This window comes from Peromyscus californicus, unplaced genomic scaffold (genome assembly GCF_007827085.1).
Source record: "Peromyscus californicus insignis strain IS unplaced genomic scaffold, ASM782708v3 Scaffold_14__1_contigs__length_90479793_seg_2, whole genome shotgun sequence".
Classification (NCBI taxonomy): domain Eukaryota; kingdom Metazoa; phylum Chordata; class Mammalia; order Rodentia; family Cricetidae; genus Peromyscus; species Peromyscus californicus.
The window spans coordinates 75,695,841-75,712,634 of record NW_026294436.1 but is presented as its reverse complement, the minus strand read 5'-3'; the positions used below and the strand labels follow the sequence as shown (position 1 = coordinate 75,712,634).

At 45.8% G+C, this 16,794-nt stretch overlaps 1 protein-coding gene across 4 annotated transcripts in view; it reads left to right on the top strand.

Moving 5' to 3' along the window:
* Rps6kc1 (ribosomal protein S6 kinase C1) overlaps positions 1-16,794 on the top strand; it is a 156,527-nt gene that overhangs the window by 121,267 nt on the left and 18,466 nt on the right. For all 4 annotated transcript variants that reach the window (XM_052737991.1, XM_052737992.1, XM_052737990.1 and 1 more), the window contains 2 exons: positions 39-1,589; positions 1,861-1,950. In XM_052737991.1, the coding sequence (XP_052593951.1) occupies positions 39-1,589; positions 1,861-1,950 (1,641 nt within the window). The remainder of the gene's footprint in view (positions 1-38; positions 1,590-1,860; positions 1,951-16,794) is intronic.

The following is a 16,794-nucleotide window of genomic DNA, read 5'->3' as shown; positions in this document are numbered from 1 at the left end:
ATTTGGAGATCTTAATTCCTTGTTGTACTTGTTCACAGGTGGCAAACTCTGGTCACATATCAGTAAATTTCTAAACAGAAGTTCTCAAGAAAGCTTTGACATTAAGGAAACGAAACCGTCCTTGCCTCATCACGTTTACCTCCAGCAGCCAAGTGTTAGTCCTCAGGACAGCAGCAGCTTTGAGTCCAGAGGGAGCGACATGGGGGGCATGTTAAAGGTCCTGCCGCTGAAGACTAGTCTCACCCCAAGTTCTCAAGAGGATAGCAACCAGGAAGACGACGATGGCCAGGATGGTTCTCCCCGATGGCCGGATTCAGGCTCCAGTTCAGAGGAGGAGTGTACGGCTGGCTACCTAACACTATGCAATGAGTATGGGCAGGAAAAAGTTGACCTGGGGTCTTTGAATGAGGAGTCTACCATGCAGCCTGAAGGGGAGAGTGCTGACACCCAGGCTGTTCTCAGTTTCCCAGCACCCCTTGCTGCTGACAGTCTGAGCCCTAGCACCCAGCTCAAGTTCTTCCCTGGAGATGAGGACCTAGAAGCAGCTTGTTCCCCTCAGACATCTGATTCCCTCACTATGTCAAAAAACAGCCCTATGGAGTTCTTTAGAATCGACAGTAAGGACAGCACAAGTGAGCTCCTGGGACTGGATTTTGGCGAGAAATTGCACAGTCTGAAACCAGAACCTGTAAAAGTGCTCTTTACCCTTGCAGATGGAGACAGAGAAAGTGAGGGAGAGACGGAAGCTCAGGACTCCATCAGCCGGGGCTCAGATGACTCCGTCCCAGTTATTTCATTTAAGGAAGCTGCTTTTGAGGATGTCAGTGGTGCTGAAGAAGGAAGGCCCGACCTTCTCGTAAACCTACCTGGTGAACGGCAGCCGACCAAAGAGGCTTCAGCAATGGATCCTACTAAGTTCTCACAGGCCAGTGCAGGCAGGCTGGAAAGTAAACTGTTGGAAGCCCCGGATGTGTTATGCCTTAGGCTGAGTTCCGAACAGTACCATGGCCTGGGAAAAGAAGGCCCGGAGGAACTGAGTGATCCCACTACATCTCTGCCCTGTGGTGTGACCCCAAAGCACCATGCTCAGGCAGATCTCGGGGCGTTATTCACAGCTGCTGTTGATCACGGTAGCTCAGGAGACCAGTTTCTGTTGCCCAGCTCATATCCTGAGTCTGAAGGGCTGGGACAAGTGGAGGCAGTGGTCACTGCACATGACACAGAAGAAAGCCTGTTCCACATTTCTAGTCCACACTCAGGTGCCAAGGGGCACTGCGCACACACAGACACTGCCACAGTGGAGGAAGTGTTACTGTTCACAGAGCAGGCTAAAGAGGAACCGAGCTCTCTATTTCAGAGAGACTCTGAGACCAAGGAGCAAAGCGTGCTTGCCCTGGGAGGAGACAAGGAAATCCATCAAATTTTTGAGGATCTTGATAAGAAATTAGCAGTGAGCTCCAGGTTCTTCATCCCAGAGGGCTGTGTTCAGAGATGGGCAGCTGAAATGGTGGTAGCCCTTGACGCCTTGCACAGAGAGGGGATTGTGTGCCGCGATCTGAACCCAAACAACATCTTATTGAATGATGGAGGTCAGGAACTTTCGCAAATGCATTTCTTTTTATTCGCTGTTGCTTCCAATTAACTGAGTAGGCGTTTTATCTTGTAATTAGTATCTTCATTTCCTGTCTAGAGCTTCATTATCAGTGCGGCAAATTCACCCCCAGTAATAGCTTCTAGTACTTAATGATGCCATTATTCTTAATGATACTGTTTTTAGCTACAAAAGGAGTAATTACAGTTCGCTTCTGCAGAAAATGGAAGAGAAAAATGTTTTGATTTCTCCTGTCGTTTTGTTTTTAGGACACATTCAGCTAACGTATTTTAGCAGGTGGAGTGAGGTTGAAGATTCCTGTGACAGCGATGCCATAGCGAGAATGTACTGTGCCCCAGGTTAGAGCAATCTCCTCAAATGCTTCGCTTGAAAAGGTGGCTCAGTGGCTCTTACTTCTCTGTACAACTTGTGTGTTTTACTGGCAGTTTACGTATGTGTTGGGTCTGCTTATCCGTCCTTTCAGCCCTCCAAAGAAGAAAAGTAGGGGATTGAACTGTATGTGGCCCAAAGGGTGTGTGTGTGTGTGTGTGTGTGTGTGTGTGTGTGTGTGTGTGTACTTACTGCCCTTGTTAAAAGCATTTATGTATCTCTGGAAACTCATTGAAGTCTTTGAAGTGTCTTAAGCAAGGCCTTATGTCCCCTGAGCCTCTTCACATGGGTGAACTTTATTAAGTTTTATTAAGATGTCAGTGAAATTCCCAAGGCTAACAGTGGGTAAAATGTGTTCTTTCGATGCAGTGTGCCTTCAGGGATGAACTATCCTGGAAGTTGTGAACACATTTTAAAACATTCTATATTTGAGAGCATAATAAACCTGTTCCTCCCACTTTAAAATGGCCCATGTAGCCAAATACTTGACTCAAGTCTCTCTTGCCCTTACTGCCTGCTCATTATTTTTTAACATTACCGATGTATTACTGTGGCCATTGGGGCCTCTGTAGGCAGCCATAGCTAAGCCTATAGCTTGGATATGAGTTCCTCTTGTCAGTGCAGGTGGGCTCTGTTTTAATCCACAGCTTCCTCTCCTAACCTGAGCACTGAGTTTCATAGACGAGCAGTTTATTCATTACGCTCCCACTGACTGTCAGGTGTCTCCACTGATGGAGCAGACAGGATTCACTAGGTGCATGGTCTAGTTGGTACTAGCTCACTGCCATGTTCTGTTAACCTTGTTTAGCTCAGCTTCATAAGAAATGATAATTAGGAATGAAAGAGCTTTATTATTTTTGGGGCAAACCTTCATTGTTAAGGGTGGCTGGGCTGAGGAAAGGCAAATTTTCAACCCATAATGCACATCCTCGAGCTTTGTACCCCAAACAACCACTTGGGAACTGATACTGTTTATGTAGTTAATGGAGTAACAAAAACAAACAAAAAATGTAGTGAAATCACTTGATTTTGCTTTCACAGGCGCCGCTTTCTAATTTGGTACCAGCTAGCATGAATATGTTTATTAATTACAATGAATTTAGAAGTTTTAGAGTCCGCCTTAAGTTTGGGAGATCCTGTGAGTAAAGTGTCATTTATCCTGAAGTGGGGTCCAGTGTGTTGTGAGGATCAGAGCTGGATGCCGTGGGTGCATGCTTGTTCCGGATGCTGTTGCTGCTACTCAGCTCTGGCTTCCATTCTGAAAAGTGGCTGTTGGGCTATTTTTCCATCTAAGCACATCAAGGCCAGTTCGACTTTAGCATCTGAGAGCTTCTGTATAATGGGATGAAACTATTCCGTATAAACTCGCAGTTTCACGTACTGACTTACTATGTTTACCAGTTTCCAATTCCTAACTTCATTTCTCTGGGAATACCACTCCTCGAGTTTGGCCAGCAGGTGGCAGTGCACCATTAATGGATTCTCTCCTCCCTGCAGCCCTCTTCCAGGTGGTTGTCCTTCCTAGTGTTTGGGGGAAAAATCCAGCCAAACTGTAGTCCAAAGAGAGGCTTTGTTGTAATTGTTTGCATGAAAGAATTGCACCTCCCAGCTGCTTAGTTGCTCAGTGCATGAGCAGCAGGGAAGTCCCTCCAACCCTTGGGCAGATCAGCTTCAGCAACAAGGAGAAACAAACCAGGAATGGCCTTACCAAAGAGTGATTCTCACCTTTCAGCTAACATGATCTCAGACCTAGAGAGGTAGGGCCTCCTTTGTAATCCTAAGGGAGAGTTGGGAAGCCTCGCTTAGAACCGAATAGCAGCACGGCCTGTGAGTAGGTAGTCTTCCTTCTCATTGGGAGAGAGCAGTGGTAATGGGCCAGTATTTCATGTGTAGTGACCACAAGGCAGTACGTAAATAGTCCCCAGGCAGTAAGTTCCCTCCCACTTCCCAACTCTGACCTGAGCACTGACTGCTGCCTCAGTCACTGGAGCTGGAGCAGCTCCTGTCTGACAGAAAGTAAAGGTCAGAGGGTGAGGAGGAGTTTTGCCCTCTGCTTATACAGCTCCCCTGCCCCTGCCCTCTCTGGGAATCCTTAGCACCTGTTTGTCCAAAACCATCACCCACCTGCCTGTACTTTATACCATCAGTGTATCCTTTTATCTTGTGGATGGTGTGCCTTGATATTTTGAGAAAAGTTTCCAGTAACAGATTCGATTTTCATGGACAGAAACTTGAGCAAATGCCAGATTAGCAGGGGGGCCATTATTCTGTTCTATAAATAAGTTTAGACCAGAAAACACTCGCAGAAACCTGGGAATCAACATGCTTTGGTCTAATTGAGGGGGAAAGCAAGACAGATAAATTTTGAAGTGCAAATGATCACCTTCTGTTATTTAAGACTCACTTCTGCCGACTTTGTGATCTTGGATTTAAAGCCACAGCCCTCCAGCCATGGGCACTGCTAAGGCAGTTCCGGGCTCCCAAGTTTCTGCAATAAAACCAAGAACTTAAAAAAAGAAAAAGATGCCCTTTCATGCTAAAGAAAACAGATCCAGCAACACAAAGACAGAAACCGTGGCGCGCTCTCTGTCTACGGCTGTGGAAAAGCCAGCCCTTAAACGGCTGCAGCTGCAGACCCGTCAAGAGGGTCTGAGAATAGGAATTCATGCATCAGACTCAGCCCTGTTTTCAGAGGCCAGGCATCCTTTCAGGTGCGTTTTGTTCCTTCAGTTATCTAGCAAGGTTTTATTAAACAAACACCATTCATGGTAAATGGGTTCCTTTCCTACCACAGACACTCGGGATGGAGGGAGGAAAGAAAAAAGCAGAGAGATGTGCCAGGTAGGAAGAGGGTGTGCAGCACTGAGTGGGACTGTAGCACTGTCCTCTCTGCAGGCACTCCCTCCCTCAGGAGCTCCTGGACACACTGGGAGATATGGTGGAGCAGAAGCCAGGGCACTGCTCACCTGTCTCCAGAGCACTTGCTTGTAGCAGCTCTGATTTTATTTCTATTGCTATAGAAACCACAACTTCACCAATTTTTTGGCCCAAGGATTTGAAACATTTCTTCACTTGGTAGCATAGAATAAATTTTTGTTATGGCATTTTTAGTGTAATAGAAAAATAAAATATGTTGTTGGGGGCTATAGTTAATGTTTTCTTAGCAGTATTTTTTCTTAGCAGTCTTGACTTACTGTCAAAGGCAGCTAGAAATAGAACTTACACTCTTACCCTGTGAAATACAAAGACTGGTTGAAAATTGAGTGTACAGGCCCGTAAAGTGATCAGGGTCAGTCACGTGTTAGTTACTAAGCTAATATCACTCACATTCCCATTGTACCCTTAAACAAGTCCCTGGGTATCTTCACTGTTATTTTCCACCCCACTATGAGACTTTAAATATTTGAAATTTACATTGATATTTCTTGCAGAATTATCAGCCTGGAGAATTTATAGGTGAGGGTATGTATGAACTGAAGAACTCCCACCATAGTTTTAGGGCAGCCCATCTCCACGCTCCCAGATATCAAATGACAGCTTTGCTTCCTCTGTTAGGCAATTTCACACTTGAAAACAGCTCACAGCTGACGGTGGAAAGTGAAACACAGAAAAGTAACATTGAAAAGTGACTGAAAGATTCTGTGTGGAGCATGACACTTGTGGGCTTCCAGTCCATGCTCCCCAGCCCACTGCAGAGCCCATGAATATATTTGAGGGAATAGTCTCTCTTGACCTTCTCTGTAAAAGCCTTTCCCCTCCATTTCTTTCTTGGTAAGCGTGGTACTCAGCAGCATAGTTAGGTATTTGCTAGGAGTCAACCCAGAGATGGTTTAAGAGTGTGAGACTGTCGATGCCGTTATGTCAAAGACTTAATGCCTTGAGCATCCCTCACTCCAGACCTGTCATCAGCTCCCTGCATGGCCTCAGACAGGTTATTGAAGACCTTCCAGGACTCAGCTTAATAGTAGTAAGTAGATTTGTAGAGTGGAAATAAATCACCTATGTCAGTCACATGACACCCTTCTTATACAAAATTCAGTCAGAATTCAAGTTTATCTCGTGCAGAATCCCACCTAACAGGAGAGTTAAGAGAATTATTTTTCTTGGAAGACTTTTAAAAGTATGTATTTTTACTTACTTGTATATAAACTATTTACTGTGGAAATGAGGGACTTATTGAAAACATTTTAATTAGAGGAAGAAACCAGACACTTTTGAATGTACCAAAAGTTGAGTGCGTGATTCTCAGCAACAATAAGAATTATTTAAAGAAGTGAGGTTTATTTAAATACGAGAGTTTAAGAGTCCTACAGTGATGTCAGTAGGCAAGAACAAAATAATAAATAAAAGCCGGGCGGTGGTGGCGCACGCCTTTAATCCCAGCACTCGGGAGGCAGAGCCAGGCGGATCTCTGTGAGTTCGAGGCCAGCCTGGACTACCAAGTGAGTTCCAGGAAAGGCGCAAAGCTACACAGAGAAACCCTGTCTCGAAAAACCAAAAAAAAAAAAAAAATAATAATAATAATAATAATAATAAATAAAGCTGTGTATTCAGAAGTCGTGAGGACATAAGCAGGAAATGTGATTGTGGCCTTGGAGTCTTTTCCTCTGCTGGAGAAAGTAATGGATGGCATGGCTGAGCTGTGTTTGTGGCTAAGATGCTGTGCTGAACTGAGGGTATTGGTATAATTTCCCCTTGAGCAAAACTTGATCAGTAGGTCCCTGGTACATGGATATTTCTGTATTTTTCTGGACTGATTGGCAAGTGTCTTCCGTCCTTTGCCTCTAGTTCTTGCTGTAAAGCCAATTTATTTCTTTCAAGGAGAGTAAACTGTCAGATTTCCAGAAAAGAGTGGGAATTTCACACTTGTTCTCCATCACATGCCGAAGCAAAAGGTGCGTCAGGTCAGAGGGTTTCCTGTCTAGGTGAGGAAGCCCTTCTGAGCCAAGGGGAGGAAAGAGTGAGGGTAGGTGGGCTTGAGGGTCTGGTGCCCTGGGATCCCTCCCAGGCACAGATAGGAAGGGCCCTGGAGCCTCATGTACCCTAACTTGGTCTGCCACCCTCACCGAATTAAGATCCCAATGTCGTGATGCCACCCTTCTCATATTGGGCCACAGAGTGAGAATGAGATGTGGGGGGGTGGACACTGAAGAGCTTAGCTTCTGCAATTTGGTGTTCATGCATCATAAGAAACATGTCAGCTGTTAGATTTAGGAAATGTGTAAGGGTGGCAGATAGGTAGTGTTCATGCAGGAGCGGTGAAACACACTGCCTATTTCTGTACACTTCCAGACACAGCCTGGAATTCAGTGGTGAGGGCGACTTTAGAGTGCTTCCTGTTGCTGTAATTGAGAAAGTCAACACACAGAAAAAAGAGTTTATTTTGGCTTTTAGTTTTGGAGGTTCTAGCGCAGGCTTAGTTGGCCTTGTTTCTGTATATCAGGGCAGGAGTGTGTGGTCCAGAAACTCCCCTCATGCTTGGAGCCTACAATCCTCTTCAAGGACATGTCCCCAGTGACCTAAAGACTTCCTGCTAGACCTCAACTCTTAAAAGTTCCTTGGCCTCAGGGTTGGGGATTTAGCTCAGTGGTAGAGCACTTGCCTAGCAAGCACAAGGCCCTGGGTTCAGTCCTCAGCTCTGAAAAAAAAAAAAAATTCCTTGGCCTCCTGTAGTGCCAAGCTGGGGACTTCAGCACTCAGACCCGTGGGGAGTTTAATATCCAGACTTTGGATCATTAAGAGGAGGTTAATTTCGCCTGGTATTTTTGCCACCCCCTTACTTTCTGGTCTGATGCATGTTTTGTTTTCAGAGGACAGGTCCTGGGAAGCAGTACCTACAGAGTGATGCTTCTTATCTTGGTGCTGGAGTTGAGGCACCTGGCCGCAGCATGGTGCTGCTCTAAAGAAGGAAGGGCCTTTCCTTTGCCTCCCATATTTAGCAGAGAAGATAGAATGCTGAATCTTGGAGTGTGTGTACATGTGCACGAGTGTGTAGGTGTGTGCATGTATACACGAGTGTGTGCGTGCTTGTCTATGCATGTGCATGTGGAGACCAAAGGTTGATAATCTGGTGTGTTCCTCTATTGCTTTCCACATTATTTTTGAGTCAGTCTTTCAGTGAGTGTGGAACTTGCTGTTAGGCTAGAGTGCCTGCCTAGGGAGCCTGCCCATGGGTATCTTCCTGTTTCTGGTCCTTGCTGCCCCCAGCATGCCTGAGTTTTAATGGGTTTGGAGTTTTGAACTGAGGTCCTCATATTTGTGCAGCAAGCACTGTACCCACCAAGCCACCCTGCTGGCCTAGAATGCTGCATCCTCAGCACTAGGTTCCTAAGCCTTTGAGTGCTTCTTTCATTTAAACCATATTCTTACTTCCTATAACATCTTGTCTGTCTCAGTCTCCATGCCACACTGAAGGCTTATTCCTTCTAAGCAGTTCTTCACAAATATTCCCTTCAGATAACGTCTGGAAATGCTAAGGTTTTCAAAAGTGAATGGTAGTGAGGCCGACGGTGCCGCAGAAGCTCCGTTAACAGCAGAGCACGCCGCCCCGGCCTGCCTAGCCCAGCAGCAGAGCAGTAGGAAGAGCCCTGTGCCTGTCATTCTGTTTCCAGTTGGCCTTTTTCTCATCCATCAGCCATAATGGCTTTGGTTGGGGAGCACTGTGACGCCCGATGGCCATTCAGAGTTGCTGTGAGGTGATCAGTGGAGAATGGAGCCTGCTGGTGTTTTCTCCTGTTAGAAATGTGGGCTGAGGGAGGAAGCAAGATTATGTAGCACTAGGAACTATCATCATAATCGGTCACCCAGAAGCCACATGGCACTCACCTGCTCCTTATTTCATCTCCCAAGAAAACGGCGTGTACTGACGCCTATAAACTCCTGAAGAAGTAATTCTTGGCCCCAGAGTGCAGAATCAAGTGAAATCAATCAAAGTGTTTTGACTCCAGTTGTGCCGATAATTCAGGGAAGTTTAGAACGTGGTTGCCAGGTGAGTGGGAGAGGCCTAGTCTGAGCCAGCCAGTGGGGCCTGTGGTCCTATCCTGCTCCCCACCCCACAGCAGCCCCTGGGGGCAGATCACTCAGTCACCTAAGACCAGCTGAATTAGGAGAGGAGGCAGAAAGCAGGTTGGAGTCCGAGGTGAGTTCAGAGCAGGCCTGTGCAAGTGGAGGAGGAGGGCTGTGTGAGGAGGAGGAGGGCTGTGTGAGGAGGAGGAGGGCTGTGTGAGGAGGAGGAGGGCTGTGTGAGGAGGAGGAGGGCTGTGTGAGGAGGAGGAGGGCTGTGTGAGGAGGACGGCTGTGTGAGGAGGAGGAGGGCTGTGTGAGGAGGAGGAGGGCTGTGTGAGGTGGAGGAGGGCTGTGTGAGGAGGAGGAGGGCTGTGTGAGGAGGAGGAGGGCTGTGTGAGGTGGAGGAGGGCTGTGTGAGGAGGAGGAGGGCTGTGTGAGGTGGAGGAGGAGGGCTGTGTGAGGAGGAGGAGGGCCGTGTGAGGAGGAGGAGGAGGGCTGTGTGAGGAGGAGGAGGAGGGCTGTGTGAGGTGGAGGAGGAGGGCTGTGTGAGGAGGAGGAGGGCTGTGTGAGGAGGAGGAGGGCTGTGTGAGGAGGAGGAGGGCTGTGTGAGGAGGAGGAGGGCTGTGTGAGGTGGAGGAGGGCCGTGTGAGGTGGAGGAGGAGGGCTGTGTGAGGTGGAGGAGGGCCGTGTGAGGTGGAGGAGGGCTGTGTGAGGAGGAGGAGGAGGGCTATGTGAGGAGGAGGAGGGTTGTGCCTTGTTCCCTGGGAGGAAAGAGGGAGGCACAACCACAGTCTCCATGGATAGAGCCGTGTTCTTCTGCCTTGTGTGACAAGTGTGCCTCATGCACAAGCAGTGGGGCAGTGCTGGAGAACTTGGGAAGTACGGCATGGTCAGCGGGGCAGGCAGTGTTTCTGAAACAAGACAGAGAGAGCAAAACGTTCCTTTGAAAGGATAAGCTGGGAGTGGGTGTTCTTGTCTGTCTGTCTGTCTGTGTGCGAATTAAGATCTACCGTGGAGATGTTGTGATCGCTTAGGCAGGTAAGTCTCACCTGATCAGACGAACTGGCTTTGAACCTGGGGCTCCTGTGAATAGCTGTGATTTTTCAGACTTAAGTTCTAGCTGCTAAAGCTTTGATCATTTAGTTTACAGGTATTAGAGGGACCGTCTGAACCTGTAATGAAATGTAACTTTGAAGACTGGGGTACAGGGTGTAGCTCAGGAGTGGCCCTGGGTACAATCATTGACATTGCAATTAAGTTTTACTCTCTTGTTGCTGTGGCTTCATTTGTAAAATTCCGTCTTAGTTGTGAGAAATTAAAACTTAAAATCAATCGTCTCTAAGCTGGACCTGGCAGCACTTGTAGCCCAGCACTTGGAAGGCTGAGATGGGAGGGTCATGAGTTCGTGGTCAGCTAGACCTGGGCAAGGCTGTCTTAACTCCTAACACCCGAAGAAAAGATTTTCCTGTATCTAAACTAATACCTGGAGCTTAGTTAGATAGTGTATCTGTCTATGATTTTGTTTTGAAAACATTAAAACAACAACAACCACAACAACAAAATCTGACACCCATGGTCCCTGGAGAGCCAGTAGGCGTGAGTCTGTCAGTCAGGACTTTCTCAGCGTCTGGTGCTGGGTCCTCATGCTGGGCAGGGCCAAGAACCTGCACTTCTCCCTAATGTCTTCCTCCTGCCTGGTGTTTGCCAACCTTTTTGCCTTTCCCAGGCCCATGCCACCTGCAGCAGGGCAGCCACTGTGTTCTGCGGGGAGCACTAGGAAGTCTCACTCCACAGCACAGTGAAGCCACTGTCAACTGGCTAGTGCTGCAGTTAGCAACTGCCTGACCCCCGCTTTTGACATCTCTAAGCTACGTTCCTCCTGCCATTAAACTTCCAAGTCTACAAGGTGTAAAAGTGCAGAGGACTTGAGATAGATCATGGTGCTCAAAACAAACATCCTAGGATATTTGTAGGTGCTTTGAATGTCGTGAATGAACAGTGCTGTAAGATGCAATTGGAATATGTTTTCAACAAACATTTATTAAATGCCTCCTGTGTCCCAGGAGCTATGCCTGGGAGCCAGAAACAAAGACATAATTGGTATAATATTGACAGTTCCTTTTAAGTTATATCAAAGGAGACTACCCCAACAGAGGACATACACAATTGGCTAACTAGGATGTTAATAGACGTTCATAGGCAGCTACTTGTATTTATAAAATGGAAATGCTCTGAGCTAACAAAAGACATGCTTAGCTGTCCCTCTTCCCACAGTTGAGCCCATATAATGTTGGACACAAAACTGCTTTCTTGGGTCTTTCTCTTTGCTCTTTAGTCATCAGCTGTAGTGGAGACTAATGCTTAGCCCCTGCATAGAAAATCTTTACACACAGCAAGAGCTGGGAGAGAAATTGACTAGGATTTTGTAATTCTAGTCCCTTTCAATTAGCAACAGATGCTGCAGGGAGAGCTTGTCTGTGTGGGAGCGTGGGACTAATGCTTCCCAGCGCTAGCCGAGGGATGCTGCAGCAGGAGGAAGATGTTCTTCCCCTGGTTCACATGTCACTGATGACAGATGGTTTACTAAACCACCTTTCTTTACCGTCTAAGTGTACTACTTACGCCTGGCTCCCTTGTAAGAACTTAAAATCTGTCCTGTTTTAAATTTCACAAAATACTTACAAATTTTAGGATAATTTGGATATGCCAGCTTCTTTCTTATCCTCACTGTTATAAGTGTGTGCACGGTGCTTAATTTTAAGTTAATGAAATTTTGCCTTTATTTTTATGTTGTTTCTCTCTGATCCTAAAAGATAATATGCTTTTCTTGGTTGTTTTTCCAAGAGGGAGTTTTAGCATCCTAAAGAGCCAGTTATTCAGGGCTGTGGAGATGAGATGGTTCAGTTGGTAAAGGTGCCTGCTGCAAAGACAGGGGTTGAGTTTGGACCCCCCAGCACCCGCATAAAAAGCTAGGTCAGTGGCACATGTCTGTCACCCCAGCACTGGGTGTGGGGTAGAGACAGGTGGATTCCTGGAGAACCCTGGCCATCCAGTCTAGCCAAGCTGGCCGGTCTCAGGTACATTGAGGATCTGTCTCAGAAAGTAAGTGGAGAGTACATGCGGAAGACTGATGTCCAACTTGTAACCTGCGCACATGCAGGGATACACACAACACACACACACAAGGTCAGACACTTACTTAGTGTAGCCATCACTGACATGCACACATACATGTGTGTACACAAGGGCAGACAGTGTAGCCAACATTGACATGTACACACGTATGCATACACGAAAGGTCAGACATTTAAATAGTTTAGTCAGCACTGACATGCACACATGCGGGCATACATACATGACATACACACAAGATCAGACACGTAGTGTAGCCAACACTGACAAGCACACACATGCATATACACAAGGGCAGACACTTAGTGTAGCCAACATTGACATGTACACACGTATGTACACACGAAAGGTCAGACACTTACATAGTGTAGTCAGCACTGATATGTACACACTCATCACACACACAAAATCAGATACTTAGTTTTTGTTTTTGACAATTTGCAAAAAAGAGCATCCTGTAGCATTTCAGCTATATTTCTCCTTTTCCCAAAGAGTACTTACGCTGTGATTTTAGTGTGGTGTATGAGTCTGTGGCTGTGAATTGTCCATATGTCTGATGTTTGTGATATTACTTATGAGACATTGTTGAGTGTGACAGTGTTGACTTACTGGGAGTTATTTAAAAACTTTACTTGCTACAATTTCTCCTTTTTCATTAAGTTTTATTTTTACCCCGGGAAAGAAAAGTAGTAAAATCTCTAAGATTTTATGTATTTTTAAGAGTGCAGCGAAGAACAGTCTGGCATCTTCATTTATCTACAGGTATGTAGATACGTGTCCCTTCTCCGTGCCCTTGGATGTTGTGGGGTTGTTTGTGTGTTTGTTTTTTGAGACAGTCTCACACTGTAGGCCAAGATGACTTGGAACTCACTGTGTAGCCTAGACTTTCTTCAAACTTGGGAATCGTCCTGCTTTGAACTACCAAGGGTTGGAATTATCACGCCTCGATCTAGGAGGAAAACTTAGTTATCCTAAATTAAAGTAGAATTTTTCTACATGTAACATTCTCTGAAAATTTTAAATTTACTGATTTCCTGCCATTTCAGGGAAAGCTAGTGAGGACACCATGCTGACAGGAGAGGTTATGAAATTTTTCCTTGAAGGCAGTTTAACATCTTTTAAAAGTAAGGCAAATTCTGAATTTGGGATGTTGGAGGACCACAGTTGCTTAAAATACACAGCTGACTCGCCGGTAAGCTTTGTAGGAAGGTGGCTTTCATTCAAAGCTTGAGTGAGTTTAACCTGCATTTTCATGTTTTCCTCAATTTTCAAGTATGGTTTCCAGCAGAGTTTTAGCTCTGTCATAGGTTTTATTTTTGTCTTGAGCCTTTGCTAAGCCCTGAGGTCAAACTGCACAGCCTGGGGTTGCAGGTCTGGTCCATCAGGTGTGCAGGTGGTGCTGGCTCTGCATGCTAGAATTGTAGTTAGGGCCCCAGTGTCTGCAGATCTCCTCAGGCCTGGGACGTGTGCACTGGGCCTGGCTTCTTTGCCACTGACTATGTGGCTAGAGACTGTTTTTTGGGGGGTGGAGTCGGGGTGGGTGGGCAGGGTCTCCTTTTGTAAACAGACAGGTGGTCCTTCCTTGAACTGATGATCTTTCTGCTTCAGCCTCTGAGTGCTGGGATCATAGGCTGCCACCATCACAGCCTCAGAAATACGTCCATGCTTCCGTTCCTTTCTGTCTCAGGAGCTGCTGATTGTAGTTATACCTTTGGACTCAGATAAAACACAATCGTTTGGAGCTGTGAGAAGGAAACTCAGAAGACCAGCAGTCACAGGCTAAACAACTCTCATTCTGTGTTTCGGCCTTGGGTGGTTGCACTGCTAAGACCATGACTTAGTTAAGCTTTCTATTGCTGTGAAGAGACACTGTGACCACGGTAACTCTTATAAGGAAAACATTTAATTGGGGCTCACTTACAGTTTCAGAGGTTCAGTCCATTATCATCATGATGAGGGGCATGATAGTCTGCAGAAAGACATGGCGCTGGAGCTGAGGGTGCTACATCTTGTAGGCAACAGGAAGTCGACTGACAGTCACACTGAGGGAAGTCTAAGCAAAAAAGACCTCAAAGTCGACCACAGTGACACACTTCCTCCAACAAGGCCATACCTCCTCATAATGCCATTCCTTTTGGGGGCCTTTTTTTTTTCCAAACCCCCACAGACCATATTATTTTTCTAAAAACTATCCTGACTTGTTGAGAGTTCTTGAGACAGTCAACACTAGAAAGACAAAGGTGGCATCTCACACCTGATACTGTAGTCTTTGCTGTTCTGTCCAAGTTTATATTCCTCTATGAAACATGGTGGTTTGAATCTTTAGTGGGAATTAAGATTCTGTACTGAAGTTAGGAACTAGAATGGATTGTACTAAAATGAAATTCTGGAGTTTATTAACTGTTGGAACATGCTGGATGTCCTCATCTTTTTTTTTTTTGATGAGCTGAAATATAACTCAAGCTCTTCTGTCTTGGCACCTTCATTACACAGACCACCCGGGAGTTCTGAGGCAGGGAGGGAGGCAGCATGATGGCTGGTTGCAGTGTGGGGGCAGGGAGGGACTGAAGCACACTGGTTCACTGTGGCGCTATCCACTCCTTGGCGTCTTAAGTTAATGGAGGGAGGAGAAGCTATGAGCACAGCTCATGAGCACTTTTGAAAGCACTTTCCCAGATGACAGAATTAAAGCCATTCGAGGTGGAAGGAGTGGAAGAAACCGGTATCCTTATCTTAGAGCAGTGCTCAGCCACAGAGCCAGGGCCCAGTCCTTTATGTCTTTGACACACAGACAGAAACCTCCAAAGAGTCTTAAATGCCACCTTCTTGTCATGTTTTTGTTAGAAGAACCTAAGAATTTTTTTTTTTTTGAGGGAAGTGAGTTTTTGCTGGTCATTTTGCTCAGTGCCCATGAGACCACTGTTCTTGTGGTGAACAAGGACATTACCCAGTCTAGAAGTTGCAAAGACAGATGGAGTGGTGGTACTGGGGCATATGGGAAGTTAACCCCTTGGGGTGCATAAGAAAACCATTTTGAAATCAGTAGAATGTCCTTTAACATGCTTCAAAGAATTTTCAAAATGGAGTTACATCTAAAGGGCTTCCCAGCTTCCCTGTTACACTGCTCTTAAAATAGTTTCACAGCTTTATGTGGCATTTCATTACATTCTCTACATTCAAATTTTAATTAATCTTAGGTTGGGGTTGGGGAGAGTGCTGCAGTGTGGGTAGGGTCTCCTATCCAGTGCTGCTCTCCATGTGAGCCTCTGGCTGATACGTCTGTCTCCTGTCTCATTATGGGAGTGCTGGGATTATGGACGTCAGCCATCACATCCAGATTTCTTTTTAGAAACGTGAGTACCAGGCTCATGCAACCTTTACCTGCTGAGCCATCTCACTGGCCCACATTCTGTACTTGCAGTGAATGTATTAACTGTCTCATAGCTGTCTGTGTAAGTCACTGCCCATGCTTTATGCTGGAGTTTTAATATTTTTAAGATTTGCAAGTAAAGCCGTTTTAGAGCGATGTGTTTGACAACCACAAAAATCACAGTTTCTTTTTAGCAGTGTAATTTATCTTATATATTTAAAATTTTAATTTAGGAATAATTGTTTTTCAAGGGTATTAAAAAGGCAACGAACATCATTCATTCTGATAATTAAGAGAGATACCTTGTTACAGCCTGTGAAAAAAGAGTTGAGTGAGAACTTAGCTCACTTGTTCTAATATCTCAGTCTCCAGCTGCTAGAAAGTTCTTCTTTATATCCTACCTACATGCAGAACTCTTTGTTGTAGAGTAGACTCACCTAGGAAACCAGGTATAATAGCTCAGCTCATGGTGTCAACTTCACATTAATCAGACCCTGTTTGATACGAAGTCATTTTGAAGTGTTTCAAGCTGATTGTTGGATTTAAAACTTAGTTTTCTCCCCATGGGAAAAAGTGCATCACTTTACAATTATCCTCATGCACCAGCCACTCAGGTCAAAAGCCCACACAATGCCTTTATACTTTTACACACAGGTTCTCAGATGGCCAGCAGTCTCTTTAGGCCTCTTATGGTTTGAATCTGGAATGTTCTCTAAGGCTGTGTGCTAAGGTGGGTTGAGTGGTTGGGTTTGATGATCTTGTCCATGAGTGACCCATTGATAGAGTGCTGACTTGATATTATTTGGAGGATAGGATCCTGGCAGAGGAAATGGGTTGCTGAAGGCATGTAAAGGCAAGGTGTGGCTTGTCCTCAGCCCCTCTGTCTGTGTGCCCTGGTCTCTACGAGGTGAGAGCTTTGCTTCACTGTGTACTGCAGTCAGGGTTTGCTTCATTTAGGAGCCATAAGCAAGGAAGCTGGCCCGCCTAGACTGGAGACTACAAACCATGAGACAAAGCAAGTTGTTCCTCTCATGAGTGCTGCCAGATATTTTGTCATAACACTGAACTCTAGTGTAAGACCCAGGTGCCTTTAAAGTATGGAGCTAGTTGTGTCTGAGAGATAAAGAGATCCAGGGGAAAGGAAGAGAAGCAGGCCATGGCAGAAGTGACAATCAAGGAAGTATGGAAGAAGAAATGAGGAATGACAGCAGCAGGCCCCAGGGCACAGTCAAGAATGTCACCAGTGTCTGTGCCTTGTGCATCCTGGATGAGTTAGTGAACCCACAAAGGTGAGAAAGGAAGTTGG